Raw genomic sequence first — 15,112 nt, forward strand, 5'->3', positions numbered from 1 at the left:
TTCTACAATCACGACTACATCGGCAACATCAATTGAATCTTCTCCTACAACCACGACTAATTCGGCAGCATCAACTGAATCTTCGCCTACAGCCACCACTAGTAATGTAGTCTCAGTGGCAGGAGTGGATTCAAAGCGGACGGAGGCATCGGCTGCTCCCACTACAGCTGCCCCTCCAGCTATCACCAATTCCTCTAAAACGCCTCAAGTTGTGAATGGTCAATCAATCCGTGACGTCTCGTCTGAAAAGTGTTCGGCAGCTTACAATGTAAGTCGGGATTCATTCATTGAAGTTATGAATAATGGACTTATTATTCTTATTTCTTAGGCTGAAGATAAGGTCAACTGGGTCCCAGAGAAGGTCACCTTTGGCGTTTTAGAGGGAAATGCAGTCACCGGCGATCAGCTCTGGTATTTGTTAAAAATTAATATAATTAATCGAGTTAATTCATATGTTGTTATGGTTTGTTAGCAAACAGTTGGGTGTTATCCAGCAGTTGAACGCTAGATGCAACAACACAAAAGTTAAATTGGATGCGGATGATATTAAGGTCGCCCCCATTGTTGCAGGCCTGATCTCAATGTTTTCGACCATCTGTTCTGATACTAAAATTTTCGATGGTAAGTTCCATCAGTATAATTTTCCCAGTGCAACGTTAAAATGATTACCTCATGTTTAGTGCCTGCCGGAAACTCAACTCCTTGCGCTGAATTGATTCAATCAATCACCAAGAATTGTTCAACTAATTCTCTTGTTAAAGCCGTTTTCCCAACTGAGGTGCTTCTTGAAGAGATGGTGAAAGAGGACTGCACGTATGTAAATTTACTATTCATTTTTTCCGCTTTAAATTAATGTTCTTTTATTTCTAGGGTGGTATTGAAAACCAAGGAATGTATTATCAACGGTTTTGGACAGTCGGATAAGTGTACTATACCCCAGCGAGTGGCAGTGAAGAAAGCGATTAATATGGTGACGCAGGGTCTGCCATGCAGTCTTCCTATTTCTACAGAGAAAACACCAGACCCATCTACTGGAGCCCCGTCCATTACTACCACTACTACCCCTACAGTCACTACTACCCCTACAGTCACTACCACCCCTACAGTCACTACCACCAAGTCACATTCTCATAGTTCCGCGAATTGTTTCCAGGTTAATTTTTTCACCGTTCTTCCAGTCTTATTACTGGCTTTCAAGTTTTATTAAGTTCAGAAATTTTCCACCTGTGAGGAAATTCTTTTAAGCAAAACTTCGAATCCTATCCTTAGTTCTTTTTTTGCGTTTGAGTTTCATTAACTTTAATAATATCAAAGAACGTTATTTGGTGATGTAAAAAAATGTATTTTTGTCCGGATGTATTCTTAATTTTTCATCGTGCATTTCAATAGCACCACATACTGTATAAGATTGCACTGTTGCACGCAGAGGAACCTCTAACTTAGCTCCGTTTCAATCAAATGTATAATATTTCGAAAAGTGTTAATTACCGTGTCGTTAATGTACGGAACCAAATAAATCGAAAGGTAAGACTAATGGGATGTGTTAATTAAATATAATGAAGACTAGTAAGAAAATAGATATTGACTTTCATTTTTAGGTGATTGTATTAAACTATTTTTTCTCCTTGTCCGGATGAAGAGAAAAAATGGTTATTCCCAAGTCTATTGTCGGTGAGTGTTGACTCATGAGTAGGTGCTGTATCAATGTGTCGCTATCGACCTCGTTCCAGCCGAACACTAGTCGAACGATTAGACCATAGCATGTGTGATGTTCGTTTTCCCGCACATGAATAGTTTATATGATTGTGTCTAGTCTTTTTATACTCGATGAAAACTCTATCCCGTGTGCTATTCTTTCTACAACAAAGTCTTTAACCAAATAATCAATCATGATGGACGTTTGATGAATAATTCCTGAAAAGTCGCTACTGACTGCTGTTGCTGACATTTAGAAGTGTGACGCATATACTTGATTATCCGTCTTGATCATCGCATACAGTCATCCTTATGAAACGTCGACTTTTATTTAATGACGGTAACTTGTAAGTAAATTGTCATGGTATTTAAGTTTACGTAAGCCGGAATTTATCTTGATCGTCAGCGCACACGGACACGCATGCAATTACTCTCGTCACATGTTTGCTTCTGTTCTATTTAATTAAAAGTGCTTGCCAAAAATTAGCAAGGATTACGTCTGCGACTTCCTTATGCTCTTTGCAAAGAAGGCATTTGCATGGATTGCTGTTGGATAGGTGAGCTAAGCTTACGATCTGATGTAAGGATTAAATAACAGTGTTCGAATTTACGATGTTACGTTTTCTTTGAATTGTTATTATTTTATGTTAGCGTGTTCTAACAAATTTGCTTTTTATTTTGCGTGTTTATTCCAATCAGCCAATCTCGTCAAATTAAATTTTGTTTTCCAAGTTGCGCAATATTTGATAGTGTTAGAACTCTGTCCATAAATTTGATTCAATTGGCATAGGAAATTACTCGTTTGCATTCATTCACTAAATGTAATTTACTTATTTCCATAAAAATCGACTTTATCTGAAAGAATGTTATCAGCTATCAATACTGCTGAAGGTCGTTGAGCTCCATCCTTTTTTTATTACAGTTAACAGGGAAAAAAACACAATAATAAATTAAAAATTGCCCGCAAAGTGGCGCCACTATTTGGTGGCACACTGGCACTGCAATCTGTGGTCAGCTGTTTCAAATTTTTCAAACTCAGATTTGATTTCCAGATTTTCTAGCATGTTTTTTTGTGTAACGTGTCGTGTCTGAAATTGCAAAACCATTTTGGCCAAAGGTTTTTAATAGCATAACCTTGAAATTTTGAGAACTAGTTTGTTCAAGATTAGATTACCATTCAGTTACTTTTAGGACATAATCTGATAAGCATGGACGACGATTTTCTGAAATTCTACAAGAAGTTATCTGACTATCTCCAACTTGAGCAGTTTGTACTGGTAAGTGGGAAACAATTAACATATATTTGCATAACAGAGTCTTAACTCTACTGTATGTTACCACAAATTCTTTAGTAATTTGTTCAATGACTTATGTACTACTCCATGATGAGGTTCACTGATTTTCTTTGTTGATAGATCATTTTTTGGCAACTCCAGTGACTTTACTAGTATGTTTTAAGATAATGATTGTGTTGTTCAAAAATGACATTAGTGACTAATTGAATCAGGTTTCTTGCCATTGGGGTAACTCTAATCCTAAATGCTTTTCAGAAGTCATGTTTTTTGTTCAAACAAAAGCCTCTCAATTTTCTCTAATTGTATAGGGTTACAGGTGGGAGAGTGATATGTAACACGATGATACAGTCACGCAGGTTAGCGTGGCTGCCCTTCTACCGTCTGCCATATTCTCCTTCAACACGCGCCATCACAAACACACGAAGAAGGTCAAATTGCAGAGATAAGCGATGAACGATTCCTTTTTCTGGTTGAGTTTTCAATGACGGTAAATAAATTTTTCAATTCTTTCAACAATTCGTCAGACTTCATTTAAGTTAAGTTAATTTAAGATTAAAAGCCCATATTTTCTCCATAATCAAGTAGGCTAAACAAATTGTTTCCTCCAGGAAATGCTCCACTTAAGCAGGTGGGGTGTATAATATTTTCTGTACATAAATAAGTTCTTTAAATTCCATCACATCATCGACTCCCCTTGGTCGTGAGATAAGCACACGTTCGATAGGCCAATAACCTTTTGTTTCTGTAGCGTTTTAATTCTTTCCCCAGAAATGGCTAACAATTTTCAGATGTTTTGTTTTCAAAACAGGAAAGAGAATGACGAACTAGACAAAGAGAACTAATAACAATCCAAATAAAGATAGCGATGGTCGTAGATAACAAAAACAAAAATAGTATTTGATCACGTGAAGTAAAACAGCTGTACATTCGTTTTTTAGTGCACGAAAACCATGATACCAAAATTGTGTCTATGCCATTTCTAATTCTCTTACAGTTTTTCCCTGAAAATGCTGATAGATTCGGAACGGTGCGGATTAATCGAATCATTAGAGAACCCGGTCCCGAGTCTTTCCGTTGTTTACTACTTCGTGGGGACGACAATTACCGACGCTGATTCGTATCACGTCTCCCCCGAGTTGGATGGAAATCGATGCAGGAAGTAAGAAAATGGGAAAAGAATGGGCTGCTAGTGTTGTGTCTATATGTACGGCACGCCAACGTGTGTGTATACACACAGGACGCATTCTCTGAATAAAAGATTTTGTCCGCGGTGTTGCCGTCAACCGTTGACGTTGCAACAATTCCCCCCCACCCTGTCCAACCCACAGAACGTTTTCGACCGCAGCAGCACACACGAACGTGATGTACTTGGGCTTTTGTTTGTGTCTTGTTTTTCGTTATCCCGCCCGCGTCCACCGCGGCCAGCTCGAGAAGGATATCATTCACCCCTCTGATTCGATAGTGGACGGACTGTAGCTATAGCAACAATCCGAGTGACTGCGAATATTCAATTGGAAAATGGCTTCTCCTTTAAGGTATGTAATTATTGTTGCGTAATAGCCTGAAAATTGATTTGGGTACTAATTCTTTAATAATAATTTACAGTCGAAGAGGGATAATTACTGCCCTAATGGTCTTCAGTCTCTGCATCACATACGCAGGTAATCTACTTTTTTTTCGGTTAAGGCGTAATGGTGATTAAAACTTTGTGATTATCTGCGCGTAGAAAATCAATCGATTGGATTCAATAGCGGAGTAGCTGGAGGAACTGCAGGTGGATCGAGAGCCAATTGGGATCAACAACAACAACAAGGACAGTTTCGACCATTCGGCAGTGACAAACCGTGTTCCGTCTTAGTCAACGTAAAATCTAATGCGCGTATGTGTCTAATGATGGCCCCTACAATTCTCTTTTTTTTATTTGGCTGCCAATAGGAAACAATGAATCAGAATGACGCCCAGGTGATTGTTGAGCGGATCCTGATTACAGCTGATACAATGGGCAACAGCTTCTCGTCCTCTTCGTTTACGGGCGGGTCCAACCAGCAACTAGACACATGGGCTGCACAGGCTTGCGGGTACTATTTACAATTTACCTTAAAACAACTTATTCCTTTTTTTGTGTGTGTTGTACTGTTGTGTAATCAGACCGGATTTCTCTTTCGTCGTTTTGTTCATTTCTCTTATTTTAGACAAATGCAAAACATTGTTGGTTATTTGAAATCGGCCTGTCAGTTCAGCCTTAGTGCTAGTTCCATATCCAGCACTGGCAGCACCAGCTCGACGGAACTGGCGGCCCAGAAAAAACTAGGTGCCATGAATGCGGCCAAGGATTACCTCTGTTCCAACAACCAAGTTAACCTTAAAGGTAGAAATTTGTATTCATTCCGGGTCACGAAGGGTCCACCTGTCTAGCCGGTCGCCTTTTCTCTCATTTCGAATGGACGACAATATTGACGCATATGATTATTTCTTAGAAATGGCCATGAATAATGGAGCGCAGTGTGCCCGCAAAACTGATTTGAATGAGTTTGGCTGCAACATCCAACAAGGAGCTCAGCCTACCTTTGTGCAAATGTTGCCGTCGCCAAATCGCCAAACATTGAAATATGGAACGTCCATTATTCTCAGCATGAACAGCTACAATGGTGACGATTGCAAGTATGAAACAAGATATTGGCTCAACTGTTATAGAATTATTAATTTAATATATTATGTTACGAATAGGTACATTGCAGATGTAACCAATTGCATTTTGGACAAGTACACTCGTGGAACTGATTTTTGCAGTTCGAGGGCGTCGACCCACTTTGGCCGAATCTTTGATGTGATGCTTCAAGGCGTTCAGTGCAAGACGGGCGGCTACTCTACATTCAACACGTTTGACAGCTCCAATAGCTTCAACAACAACCCAGCCTTCAATCGTTTCCCGAGTGGCAGTAGCGGCAGCAGCAGTAATGGCGGCGTCAACTTCCCTAATAATAATCAGAATAATTTTGGTTCCAATAGTGGCAGTTTTCCTCAAAACTTTCCTCAGGGATCAGCGAGCAATTTTGGTGGGCAAGGCACTAATAGCTTTGGCTCGAATTCTGGAAGTAACTGGCCGCAGAACCAAAACGATTTCGGAATGAACTCTGGTAATAATTGGCCGCAACAAAATCCGAATTCTTTCGGAGTCAATTCCGGAAGTAACTGGCCACAACAGAATCCTAGCGGTATGGGACAAAATTCAGGGAGTTTCGGACAGAGTTCCAATAATTTCGGACAAAGTTCGGGATTCGGTTCAAGCGGAACTATCCCACCGTACAATCGAAGGCCTTACAACAACAGCGGAAGTGCCATTCAGACTACCATGGCTATGGTTGTCACCACGATTTTTACCGCATGTTTGGTCTTTTAAAAATCATCCCTACGTGTTAAATTAACCATCACACTTGACGATCCCCATATCCAACGATGAAAGAATTTACCGTCCATCATCCCTTTTACAAAAAACAAAGTAGCATTATTCCTTTAATAATAAAAATTCCTATTGCTGCACTTCGTCTGACAGTACAGCACCAAAAAAAAAGATTGTAGTTAGTTATTTCTGTTACACCACTTTGGATATGTATATTTAGTTACTCTTTGAAGATACAAAAAAATCTGTAAAAAAAGGACATTTTTAAAGCTATTTAAAAATGAGACACGACTGACGGTCACAACACAATCCTTCACGTGACTTTGTGTTTTTCCCATATTTGGTCATTGTGTCATCGATCAACTGAAATTTTCTCCGTTTGTTTTTTGAAAACGCATTTACAATTTCAGGAAATGGAAATCAGGATCGACGAACAAAACACAAGAAAAAATTCATCAGCCCTTGGGCAAGATAGGAATATAACAGAAGGAAAAAACAATTTAAAAACAGACCTGCAACTGGCTCATTCATGGAACGAGGTAAAAGAAAACAAAACTGAGATGATTATAAAACATTGACGGCCTTCGTTTTTCAACAACAAATATTTTGAAGCATACAAAGCGCACTTAAATCATTGTATAAAATGTGTGACAAGTACGGCTTGAGGGGAGTGTGACAAGAGTAGTCATCATTGGCAAAGCGATGCAAATGCAAACATCACTTGACTCGTTTTGAGTAAATAAGAGTTTAAAGAGAGAGAGAGCAAGAAGAGTGAGAGAGAGAGTGAGTAGCTAAAATAATTTCTAATCGGTGAATTTGTCTTCAAATTCATCGCGGGGTTGTTGCTGCTTTTTGGCTTTGAGAAGCTCTTGTGTTTTGTTCACCCAGTGTCGTTCTTGCTGGGCTACTTTGAGCGTGTTGTTGGCTACCCACTGATCTGCATCGCCGTAATTGGGTGGATTAGCTCGAGGATCGTAGCCGAACGTTGACAGCATCGGGGCGATATGGGGCATGTCTCGGATAACATCTTCAGGTATTTGACCCACCCATTTGCTGAGTGCTTCCAAATTAATTGGTTTCACAACCTGATCCGACGATCTTTCAACCCTAAAGTAAGTTGTTAGTGTTAGGAGAAGTAAAGTGCCAATCGATAATTTATGAAAATTACTTGGAGAGTGAAATTCCACCAGGTCGATTGATGAGTTGTTCGTGATGCAAGACTACGTCATCCCATGGAACGTCTAGAAATTGAAGGATTTTCTCCATCCACACTTGAGGATGAAGGACAAGTTGTTCATAATGAACCATCAGGCACCGTGAAGGACCCACGCTTTGACACTCGTTGTGCATAATGGTGACAGCTTTGTTCCATTTGGTCAAGCAATCGCGGTAACTGCTCAAGTCAAACCCAGTGATTGTCACTTTCCGAGTGATGATCGAGTGGACGGTCGCCCGTCCATCTCGGACCATAAGTAGAAACTTGGCGCGAGGGAAAAGTTCAGACAGGTACACGGCTGATTTCATTGTAAATGGGTCCTTATTGCACAATCTCTTGGCCGGCTCGCCGTGTTTAGCCACAATTTCGACTATGAACGCCGCTATCGCTGAGTTAAGCACCTATTATTTACACGAAGCAATTACTATCTCATCAAGATAAGAAGAAAATTGACTATTTGCTTTTTTTTTGTAATATTTACCTCGGCGGTGACGCCGGCTTCTTCCAGCCGCATTTTTTCTTTCTGGGACTTGACCCACTGTGCGCGCATTTGCAGAAGGCGGGGTAAGACACGTGTCTCTTCTCCACAGCGGATGTCCGGATGGGCGTCCAACAAAACTCGAGCTAAAGTGGTTCCTGACCGGGGCATTCCTCCGATGAAGATCATGGGTTCCATTCGATCGTAACTGTACGTCCGCTTGTCGGCGTCCACAACGATATGCTGTAACAGAGGCTGCCTCGTTTTTGGTGTGTCCACAATTTGTTTTGTGTGAAGGATTGTTTTAAAGAGAAAGAGCGTGCAAGGGGACACAGAAGACGGGACACAGGAAGTAGATATAAGAAGGAAGTTAAGTTTGTTACTCATAAGCCTCCACCATCAGAAAGGTTAATTTGTTTTTGTTTAAAGATGTCGAAAGTTGATTGGTGAATAAAGAATCATACCTGGCCCCCAAATGGAGTTGAGTTGCACGGTCTCTTCCATATCTGGTATACCATAATGAGGATGAGAAAAGGTACTCCATAGGCTATCAAACGTTTCACCCCTATTCCTCGAGTGAACACCATGGTGAAGAATCTGCCTGTAAGACCCGACGGTGCTTGCTGTGAGAAGGAGAAGTGAGCCTTCTTACGCTGGTGAGAGGAGAGGAATGGCCACTTCATACCATTTCTAGAGATCTAAAAGAGTGAACATCAATAGAACAAGGAGGTATACTGACTGCAGCCACAGCTGACCCTTTCACATCAGTTTGTATGGCACAGAAAAGATAAGATAAGTATATACTAGCTAGCTGTGCATGACTGCTCTTGAATGGCTGTTGACACAGAGACTATCGTTAACCAATTGCCCCGCAAAATAGATCACTTTGCCAGATTATAGGCGGTGATGAAAACGTTTTGAAATGATAGGGTTCGAAGGCTGTGAGATCAATAGACGTGATAATGAGAAGAGCTTCAGCTACATAATTCAATCAGGTTTACTACAAAAAATGAATGCTTAAACATGAATACGAGTGTTTTAAAAGAGTTATTACCTTTTCTTCGAACCGCAATATAAATATAGGCTGTGATATGTTTTCGATTTAATGAGAAATGCCACGAAAGAACGCTTACGTCACAGGTTGTCAAGAGTAACGAAAAAAGCAGACGAATTCTAACACAACAACATCGTCTCGTGTTGTGAATTCTTGTGTTTTGTAACTGCATGTTTGAGCCTTTTTGCAGATTTATATTACTTTCAGCTTAAAATGGAGCTCTAATCACGTGCTTTAATAATTAAAAAATGAAATACGGAGGATTTATTCTGAAGCTCTGTAAGAGTTGCTTTGGGTCCCAGTCTCTACGTGTTATCAAAAGCGAAAGATTCTTAAGCACTACTACCGGCGAAAAGAATTATGATGTCATCGTTGTTGGAGGAGGTCACGCCGGAACAGAAGCTTGTGCAGCAGCTGCAAGAATGGGGTGCAAAACTTTATTGCTCACTCATAAAATCGAAACAATTGGTAAGCAATGCCTATAAATTTGCAACAATTGAGCACTATTATATGCCTATTTATTCACCAGGGGAAATGTCATGTAATCCTTCATTTGGGGGAATCGGAAAAGGACACCTGGTAATTTCATATTTGTATAGTTTATTATTTTATAAATGTTTAAAATAAAGAGTTTGTATTCAGATGAGAGAAGTTGATGCTTTGGATGGGGTCTGTGGCAGAATCTGTGATTTATCTGGAATTCAATACAAGGTAAGGTTAATGATGTTAAATTTTCAATATCAGGATAAAAATTTAGATGAGGTATTTCATTATTTAGGTTTTGAATAGAAGGAAAGGGCCTGCAGTGTGGGGCCCCAGGGCTCAGATTGATCGTAATCTCTACAAAAAGCATTTACAAGCTGAATTATTTCAAACACCAAATCTTGAAATTAGAGCTGCAGCTGTTGAAGATTTGATTGTTGAAAATATAGATGGTCATGAAACTTGCTTGGGTGTTTTACTAGGTATGTGGCCAATCAATTTGTTTTTAATTGCATCATCATTCTGATTAATCTTTACTATACATAACAGCTGACGATACACAAATCTCCAGTCGATCTGTAGTGATCACTACAGGTACTTTTCTACGTGGCCAAATTAACATTGGATTGGAGACCTACCCAGCTGGTCGTATGGGAGACAAGCCAGCGATCGGATTGTCTCATACGCTGGAGCGATTGCAGTTTAAGCTTGGTCGACTGAAAACTGGCACTCCGCCTCGTTTGGATGGCCGAACCATTGACTATTCTGTCTGCGAAATCCAGCGGGGTGATGACCCTCCCATACCTTTTTCATTCATGAATGATCGAGTCTGGATCGAGGTAACAATTTCATTATAAGTAATGCAGAAAATGTAACGGAATAATTTTTTGTTATTGAAAACTTAATACAGCCGAATGATCAAGTCAACTGCCACATTACTCGTACGTCACCAGCTATGGAACGTATTATTTTAGACAACCTCCATTTAGACCGCCATGTCCAGGAAGAAACGCGAGGGCCGCGCTATTGCCCGTCAATCGAATCGAAAATGCTGAGGTTTGTCTAACTAGTTGTTTTGTTAATATTTCGTTCATATTTACTAGAAAATTTTTGTATGCGTTAGGTTTGGTGGTAGACGACATCAAGTATGGCTGGAACCTGAAGGGTTAGGTCTTGATAACCACGTAGTCTATCCCAATGGACTGTCTTGTACTCTTCCAGCCGAATTGCAATTTCAAATGCTTAGAACCATTCCGGGACTAGAGAAAGTTGAAATGATCCGACCTGGTTATGGAGTTGAATATGATTATATCGATCCTCGTCAAATTCGAAAAACGCTGGAGACAAAACCGGTTAATGGTCTTTTCTTTGCTGGTCAAATCAATGGGACGACCGGCTATGAAGAAGCAGCCGCTCAAGGAATCATAGCCGGTATCAACGCCGGCCTCAAAGTAAATCAAATGCCAATGACATCATTACTACATTTTATTTTATACTTATATTACATTGATAACAGGTAAAAAATCTTCCCAGTTTTACAATTGATCGAACGGAAGGGTATATTGGAGTCCTTATCGATGACCTGACTCGGATAGGTGCACCAGAACCTTACCGAATGTTTACATCTAGAGCTGAATTTAGACTTTCTCTGCGGCCAGACAACGCGGATTTTCGACTAACTGAAAAAGCATTTCAGACGGGATGCGTATCTCAATCTCGGTAATTTATTGAGTTTTTAATTGTCAACTGTTCCCATCCTGATGACGATTTTTTGTTCAGGTATGACCGGTGTGTGAACACAAGATTGACCCATAATGATGCTGTAACTCTTTTAAAATCCATCAAACGCCCTTTGAGCATGTGGCGCAAGATGCTTTCTCTCCCTGCTACAAAAACGGCAACTCATAGAAAGTACTTTAAATTACCAATCAGCTTTTTAAAAAAATTTCTAATCGCAACATTTCGTGACTTGATTCATATTTTAGCGCATTTGAACTTCTGGCCTTACCGTGGCAGCAGGACGGAATTACGGTGGCACTTTTAGACTCAATTCTGGCTGACGGACGACTTAGTCATCTGGTCTCTGACCCACTACTGTGCCAGAGACTTCAGATCGATTCATTGTACTCGAATGCGATTGATGATCAAGAAGTAGATGCCGTACAAATCCGTGCGGAGGAAGCCCTCGCCATCCCAGACGACATTGATTATTTAGAGTACGAAAGTGATTGCTATTTGTTCTAATTCAGTTTGCGTTCTAAAAACATATTTTTGTACATAGGAGTTCCATGTCTTTGTCAAACGAAGAACGAAACAAACTTAATGAAGCACGGCCGCAAACGGTAACGAGTAAAATTGTGTTAAGACTTGAAATCTAACCTAATCTTTCCTGACATTTTGGCTTGTAGATTGGTGCAGCTTCTCGGATTTCTGGCGTTACACCATCTGCCATTCTTACAATATTACAGTACCTTAATCGAAGAAAACGTTTGGCGGTAACAAACTCTTGATCAAGGATAATGACTGAAAATTCTTTGTAATGAACCTTTAAGGAAATAGTAAAGAGCAGGAAGAGCCATCACAGTGTAAAATATAGAAGATTTTAAAGTTATTTTTAACGCTGAGAATAGAGGAGCAATAGAATGCAACCAAAACCAATCACGCTTCCTAAGATGATGGCATCTCTTCTCTTGCGGAAATTGATGCGCTGAACTACGCTATTGATTACAGGAAAACGGGAAGCCAAGTCGTTGACGCGAGCTTGCATTCGCTTCAAGTTGGTACGTTGATTTGCTATGTGTTCTTTGGTTTCGATGGCAATATTGATCTGATCGTCCACCATCCTCTCAGAACTAGATTGAACACAGAATCAAGCCAATGTAACAATAAGTTTATCTTTAATTAAATACCTCCTCAGGTGCTCATTTTCCTTCAGATAAAGATCAGTGCGCCTATTTCTACCACTGTCATTTTTGTAGGCACTGCAATTGTAAGATAAAGAAATTTCATATTAGGTAAACAAATAATAATTTGGCTTTGGAGATTTTTTTACTCTATGTCTCTTCTAACACTTCCAAGTAAGTCTTCTCTTTCCTTTTTGGACTGCAAATGAGAGGATGTCTTCTGGAATTCAGTGGTGTAGTCCTGCAAAATGTCACGGTGACGCTGGAGAGTGTGTTGCAAAGCTGCACTTGGGGCTTGAGAGGCGGACACTTCAGTCATTTGGGAGTTAACATCGGTGAGCTGGAAAAATACAAATTAGGCTATGCATTTTTGTGTGAGTCATGGTTGACCCCCAAAGTTACCTTGCTAAGAAGCTGTTGAATTTCACTTGACACTGATTCAAAGGCAAAATTTTCTCCAAGCAGATGAGCTGATTCTCTGCAAATTAAAATGGAAATGATGTAAAAGTGTTGCACTATTTCGTAACACTATTACCCATTGGATTTAGAATTGTTGAAAGGGGTGGATCCTAACCCTAATTTACTGAAACTGACCAATTTTGCATCAATTTCATTTTCTAGCTGTCGGGCTTGCTTCCGCAAATCTGTATCAAATAGAGGTCATATTATTTGAAAACTAGTCCCATGACTTTAAACTAGTATATTTACCTTCCCAAGAATAGGTTCCTCTTGTCATATTGATGACGTTGACTTTCTCCGTTGTCTCCAGCCTGATTCCGTTTTACGTACTGTAATATGATGTGATTTTACAATGAACGAAGTTCACGAAGAAGAAAACATAAATAAAACTCAGGATAACAGATATCTGGAACTAGAACGACGAAATAACACGTAAAAACTGCCAACAATAACTAGTTTTGGATATTTATGTAGGTCTGCTCCTGTGTCCTGTCAGTTTACGACGACGCATTACGGGAATTGATTCAACACCATTTGACAACGGTGTACTTACAAAAGGGTTTGAAATGAAATAACCGTTTTGACAAGCCTGTGTTCCAGAGCACGCATTTTTCACGTCAACCCAAAAACCAGTTTTGTTAAAATGGCATCAAGTTTGAAGAGTTTGTCACAGATTTGGAATAAGACTTCAAGGTCAGACGGTGCAACTGAAGAGATTACTCATACGTCGGGTGTCAATGGCAGTGGGAGTAGACGTCAATTGTCTAGACAGTTCAAAAGTGTCTCCGATGCTACGACGGGACAAGAACAACCACAGCCCCAAAGGAGATTATTACGTAGCAGAGGAGTACTTTCCTCCATCAGCAATCTCAATGTAGCTAATGTGCCCAAGGAAACTCGTAAACTCATCCAAGCTGGTGCTGAGAAAGTCAACCAAACATTCAATGATGTTCGCAACACTTTTGGAACTTGGTCCCAGGTTTGAAGTGCAACTCTTCTTGTGTATAATTTAGTAGAACCATATCATGTTTATTTATGTACAGAAACTCAAGAATAATCCAGCCAGACGTCGACAAAGGCTAGTGAACAGTTCTCCATACACACCAGGAAGAGGAAAAGACACTCCAAGATCAAAACAGTTGTTGGGACGAACTCCAACTAAACTATACAGGTTTTTTAAAATGTATCTTTAAATCATTCAAGAATTTAAAAACTAATTGCAGTGTTTCTCCAACTATTCAACAGCCCTTTTGGCATTGAGACACCATCGAGTCGACGTCAGCGAAATCATCAGAATTTTTACGGCAAACCTGGCATGTATACCCCCACCCGAGCCGCAAGCAATAAGCGTTCTGGCAATAGCAGCAGCAATGCCGATTCGGGACCCATCTTTAATGCTGCTTCGGTGTACAGCCCGACCCAGGTATTATTCACGCGCTCTTACACCTGCCCACAAAAGCTTTTAATAATCTCTCTCCCCCTTTCCTCTTTCATCTCCAGGCTTTCCCGAAAGACGTCCAACACGTTCGTCAAGGTGTAGAAGACTTCAACCGAGCAGCTGAGGTCGTGGTCCGTCGCAGTCTCCGACATCAGATGTCCACCGCCCACCTATAAACACTCAGTTATATCGCTTATTCTCGTTTTCAAATCCAAAACGTATTATTCCCTTCTTTTTATTTCCTTGCCCATTCCGAAACGTCATCCAGTTATACCCACTACCCAGCAGCTCGTTTGTGAGACGATTCTTCCAACTACTTTACCTTTTTATTTTTCGAATCATCAATGCGATTTACCTCAATTTCTCTTAACGTTTTTTTTTATAACCAAAGACAATTTCGCCAGGAATCTCGGATCCAAACTTTTGAACAAACTTTATGTTTTCTTGCCTTTTTTAATCTTTTTTCTTTCGGCCGCAAAAAATAAACTCAGTGTTTTTTTTTTTTAATTTTTATTCACATATAGTTTTTTTCGTGCATGACTGAGAAAATGTCTTTAAAAAAATTTAAAATTTCTTTTTAAAAAGTTGACTGTCAACAGCAGGAATGCGGACGAATGACGAGGTGACTATTCAAAGTTTTGAATTTTTGCGCTTTTTTATTAATTCTGTTCCGTAGTTGGTCGATAGATGT

The 15,112-nt window shown here is 39.9% G+C and overlaps 7 protein-coding genes across 9 annotated transcripts in view; 4 read left to right on the forward strand and 3 right to left on the reverse strand.

Moving 5' to 3' along the window:
* The window catches only part of LOC124312897, a 309,861-nt gene that overhangs the window by 245,149 nt on the left and 49,600 nt on the right, over positions 1-15,112 (reverse strand). The window lies entirely within an intron of this gene.
* Positions 124-1,530, forward strand: LOC124313422. Its single transcript, XM_046778342.1, has 5 exons — positions 124-268; positions 329-411; positions 473-621; positions 681-813; positions 871-1,530. The coding sequence occupies exons 3-5, from the start codon at positions 582-584 to the stop codon at positions 1,205-1,207; spliced, it is 510 nt and encodes a 169-aa protein (XP_046634298.1). The 5' UTR covers positions 124-268; positions 329-411; positions 473-581; the 3' UTR covers positions 1,208-1,530.
* On the forward strand, positions 4,009-6,500 carry LOC124313078 (probable cyclin-dependent serine/threonine-protein kinase DDB_G0292550). Its single transcript, XM_046777794.1, has 7 exons — positions 4,009-4,525; positions 4,596-4,651; positions 4,717-4,853; positions 4,926-5,068; positions 5,183-5,358; positions 5,468-5,651; positions 5,718-6,500. Exons 1-7 carry the CDS (start codon positions 4,509-4,511, stop codon positions 6,388-6,390), a joined length of 1,386 nt encoding a protein of 461 aa, XP_046633750.1. The 5' UTR covers positions 4,009-4,508; the 3' UTR covers positions 6,391-6,500.
* On the reverse strand, positions 6,574-9,231 carry LOC124313130 (protein-tyrosine sulfotransferase 2-like). 3 transcript variants are annotated; one of them, XM_046777873.1, is made up of 6 exons: positions 9,139-9,224; positions 8,889-9,084; positions 8,549-8,782; positions 8,088-8,327; positions 7,559-8,007; positions 6,574-7,497 (listed from the first exon to the last, which is right to left on the reverse strand). In XM_046777873.1, exons 3-6 carry the CDS (start codon positions 8,765-8,767, stop codon positions 7,194-7,196), a joined length of 1,212 nt encoding a protein of 403 aa, XP_046633829.1. In that variant the 5' UTR covers positions 8,768-8,782; positions 8,889-9,084; positions 9,139-9,224; the 3' UTR covers positions 6,574-7,193. The 3 variants fall into 3 exon arrangements, with proteins under 3 accessions (XP_046633829.1, XP_046633827.1, XP_046633828.1); XM_046777871.1 differs by having other exon boundaries at positions 8,088-8,339; XM_046777872.1 differs by lacking the exon at positions 8,889-9,084 and having other exon boundaries at positions 8,088-8,339; positions 9,139-9,231.
* On the forward strand, positions 9,268-12,206 carry LOC124312935 (protein MTO1 homolog, mitochondrial-like). The gene is made up of 12 exons (XM_046777527.1): positions 9,268-9,606; positions 9,668-9,717; positions 9,781-9,849; positions 9,917-10,103; positions 10,171-10,460; positions 10,532-10,677; positions 10,745-11,072; positions 11,138-11,340; positions 11,401-11,532; positions 11,607-11,837; positions 11,903-11,963; positions 12,030-12,206. Exons 1-12 carry the CDS (start codon positions 9,387-9,389, stop codon positions 12,129-12,131), a joined length of 2,019 nt encoding a protein of 672 aa, XP_046633483.1. The 5' UTR covers positions 9,268-9,386; the 3' UTR covers positions 12,132-12,206.
* Positions 12,141-13,472, reverse strand: LOC124313332 (Golgi SNAP receptor complex member 1-like). The gene is made up of 6 exons (XM_046778209.1): positions 13,233-13,472; positions 13,060-13,168; positions 12,927-13,002; positions 12,674-12,864; positions 12,531-12,602; positions 12,141-12,473 (listed from the first exon to the last, which is right to left on the reverse strand). Exons 1-6 carry the CDS (start codon positions 13,258-13,260, stop codon positions 12,236-12,238), a joined length of 714 nt encoding a protein of 237 aa, XP_046634165.1. The 5' UTR covers positions 13,261-13,472; the 3' UTR covers positions 12,141-12,235.
* Positions 13,490-14,924, forward strand: LOC124313309. Its single transcript, XM_046778166.1, has 4 exons — positions 13,490-13,962; positions 14,027-14,154; positions 14,229-14,406; positions 14,484-14,924. The coding sequence occupies exons 1-4, from the start codon at positions 13,627-13,629 to the stop codon at positions 14,595-14,597; spliced, it is 756 nt and encodes a 251-aa protein (XP_046634122.1). The 5' UTR covers positions 13,490-13,626; the 3' UTR covers positions 14,598-14,924.

The sequence above is a fragment of the Daphnia pulicaria genome, chromosome 9 (assembly GCF_021234035.1).
Source record: "Daphnia pulicaria isolate SC F1-1A chromosome 9, SC_F0-13Bv2, whole genome shotgun sequence".
NCBI lineage: Eukaryota > Metazoa > Arthropoda > Branchiopoda > Diplostraca > Daphniidae > Daphnia > Daphnia pulicaria.

What these genes read in the sequence shown, in the direction of transcription:
- LOC124313422 (XM_046778342.1), top strand. Translation starts at nt 582, where the DNA reads ATGTTTTCGACCATCTGTTCTGATACTAAAATTTTCGATG. An exon ending in TGATACTAAAATTTTCGATG is followed by an intron (nt 622 to 680) that starts GTAAGTTCCATC and finishes CCTCATGTTTAG; the next exon opens with TGCCTGCCGGAAACTCAACT. An exon ending in ATGGTGAAAGAGGACTGCAC is followed by an intron (nt 814 to 870) that starts GTATGTAAATTT and finishes TTTTATTTCTAG; the next exon opens with GGTGGTATTGAAAACCAAGG.
- LOC124313078 (XM_046777794.1), top strand. An exon ending in CGTGTTCCGTCTTAGTCAAC is followed by an intron (nt 4,854 to 4,925) that starts GTAAAATCTAAT and finishes GGCTGCCAATAG; the next exon opens with GAAACAATGAATCAGAATGA. An exon ending in TACAATGGTGACGATTGCAA is followed by an intron (nt 5,652 to 5,717) that starts GTATGAAACAAG and finishes TGTTACGAATAG; the next exon opens with GTACATTGCAGATGTAACCA.
- LOC124313130 (XM_046777872.1), bottom strand. Translation starts at nt 8,767, where the DNA reads ATGAAGTGGCCATTCCTCTCCTCTCACCAGCGTAAGAAGGCTCACTTC. An exon ending in CAACTCCATTTGGGGGCCAG is followed by an intron (nt 8,340 to 8,548) that starts GTATGATTCTTT and finishes AAAACGAGGCAG; the next exon opens with CCTCTGTTACAGCATATCGT. An exon ending in GGTGGAATTTCACTCTCCAA is followed by an intron (nt 7,498 to 7,558) that starts GTAATTTTCATA and finishes AACTTACTTTAG; the next exon opens with GGTTGAAAGATCGTCGGATC.
- LOC124312935 (XM_046777527.1), top strand. Translation starts at nt 9,387, where the DNA reads ATGAAATACGGAGGATTTATTCTGAAGCTCTGTAAGAGTTGCTTTGGG. An exon ending in TATCTGGAATTCAATACAAG is followed by an intron (nt 9,850 to 9,916) that starts GTAAGGTTAATG and finishes TTCATTATTTAG; the next exon opens with GTTTTGAATAGAAGGAAAGG. An exon ending in ATCGAATCGAAAATGCTGAG is followed by an intron (nt 10,678 to 10,744) that starts GTTTGTCTAACT and finishes TGTATGCGTTAG; the next exon opens with GTTTGGTGGTAGACGACATC.
- LOC124313332 (XM_046778209.1), bottom strand. Translation starts at nt 13,260, where the DNA reads ATGACAAGAGGAACCTATTCTTGGGAAG. An exon ending in AGGAACCTATTCTTGGGAAG is followed by an intron (nt 13,169 to 13,232) that starts GTAAATATACTA and finishes TATTTGATACAG; the next exon opens with ATTTGCGGAAGCAAGCCCGA. An exon ending in AACAATTCTAAATCCAATGG is followed by an intron (nt 13,003 to 13,059) that starts GTAATAGTGTTA and finishes TTTAATTTGCAG; the next exon opens with AGAATCAGCTCATCTGCTTG.
- LOC124313309 (XM_046778166.1), top strand. Translation starts at nt 13,627, where the DNA reads ATGGCATCAAGTTTGAAGAGTTTGTCACAGATTTGGAATAAGACTTCA. An exon ending in CTTTTGGAACTTGGTCCCAG is followed by an intron (nt 13,963 to 14,026) that starts GTTTGAAGTGCA and finishes ATTTATGTACAG; the next exon opens with AAACTCAAGAATAATCCAGC. An exon ending in CGGTGTACAGCCCGACCCAG is followed by an intron (nt 14,407 to 14,483) that starts GTATTATTCACG and finishes TTTCATCTCCAG; the next exon opens with GCTTTCCCGAAAGACGTCCA.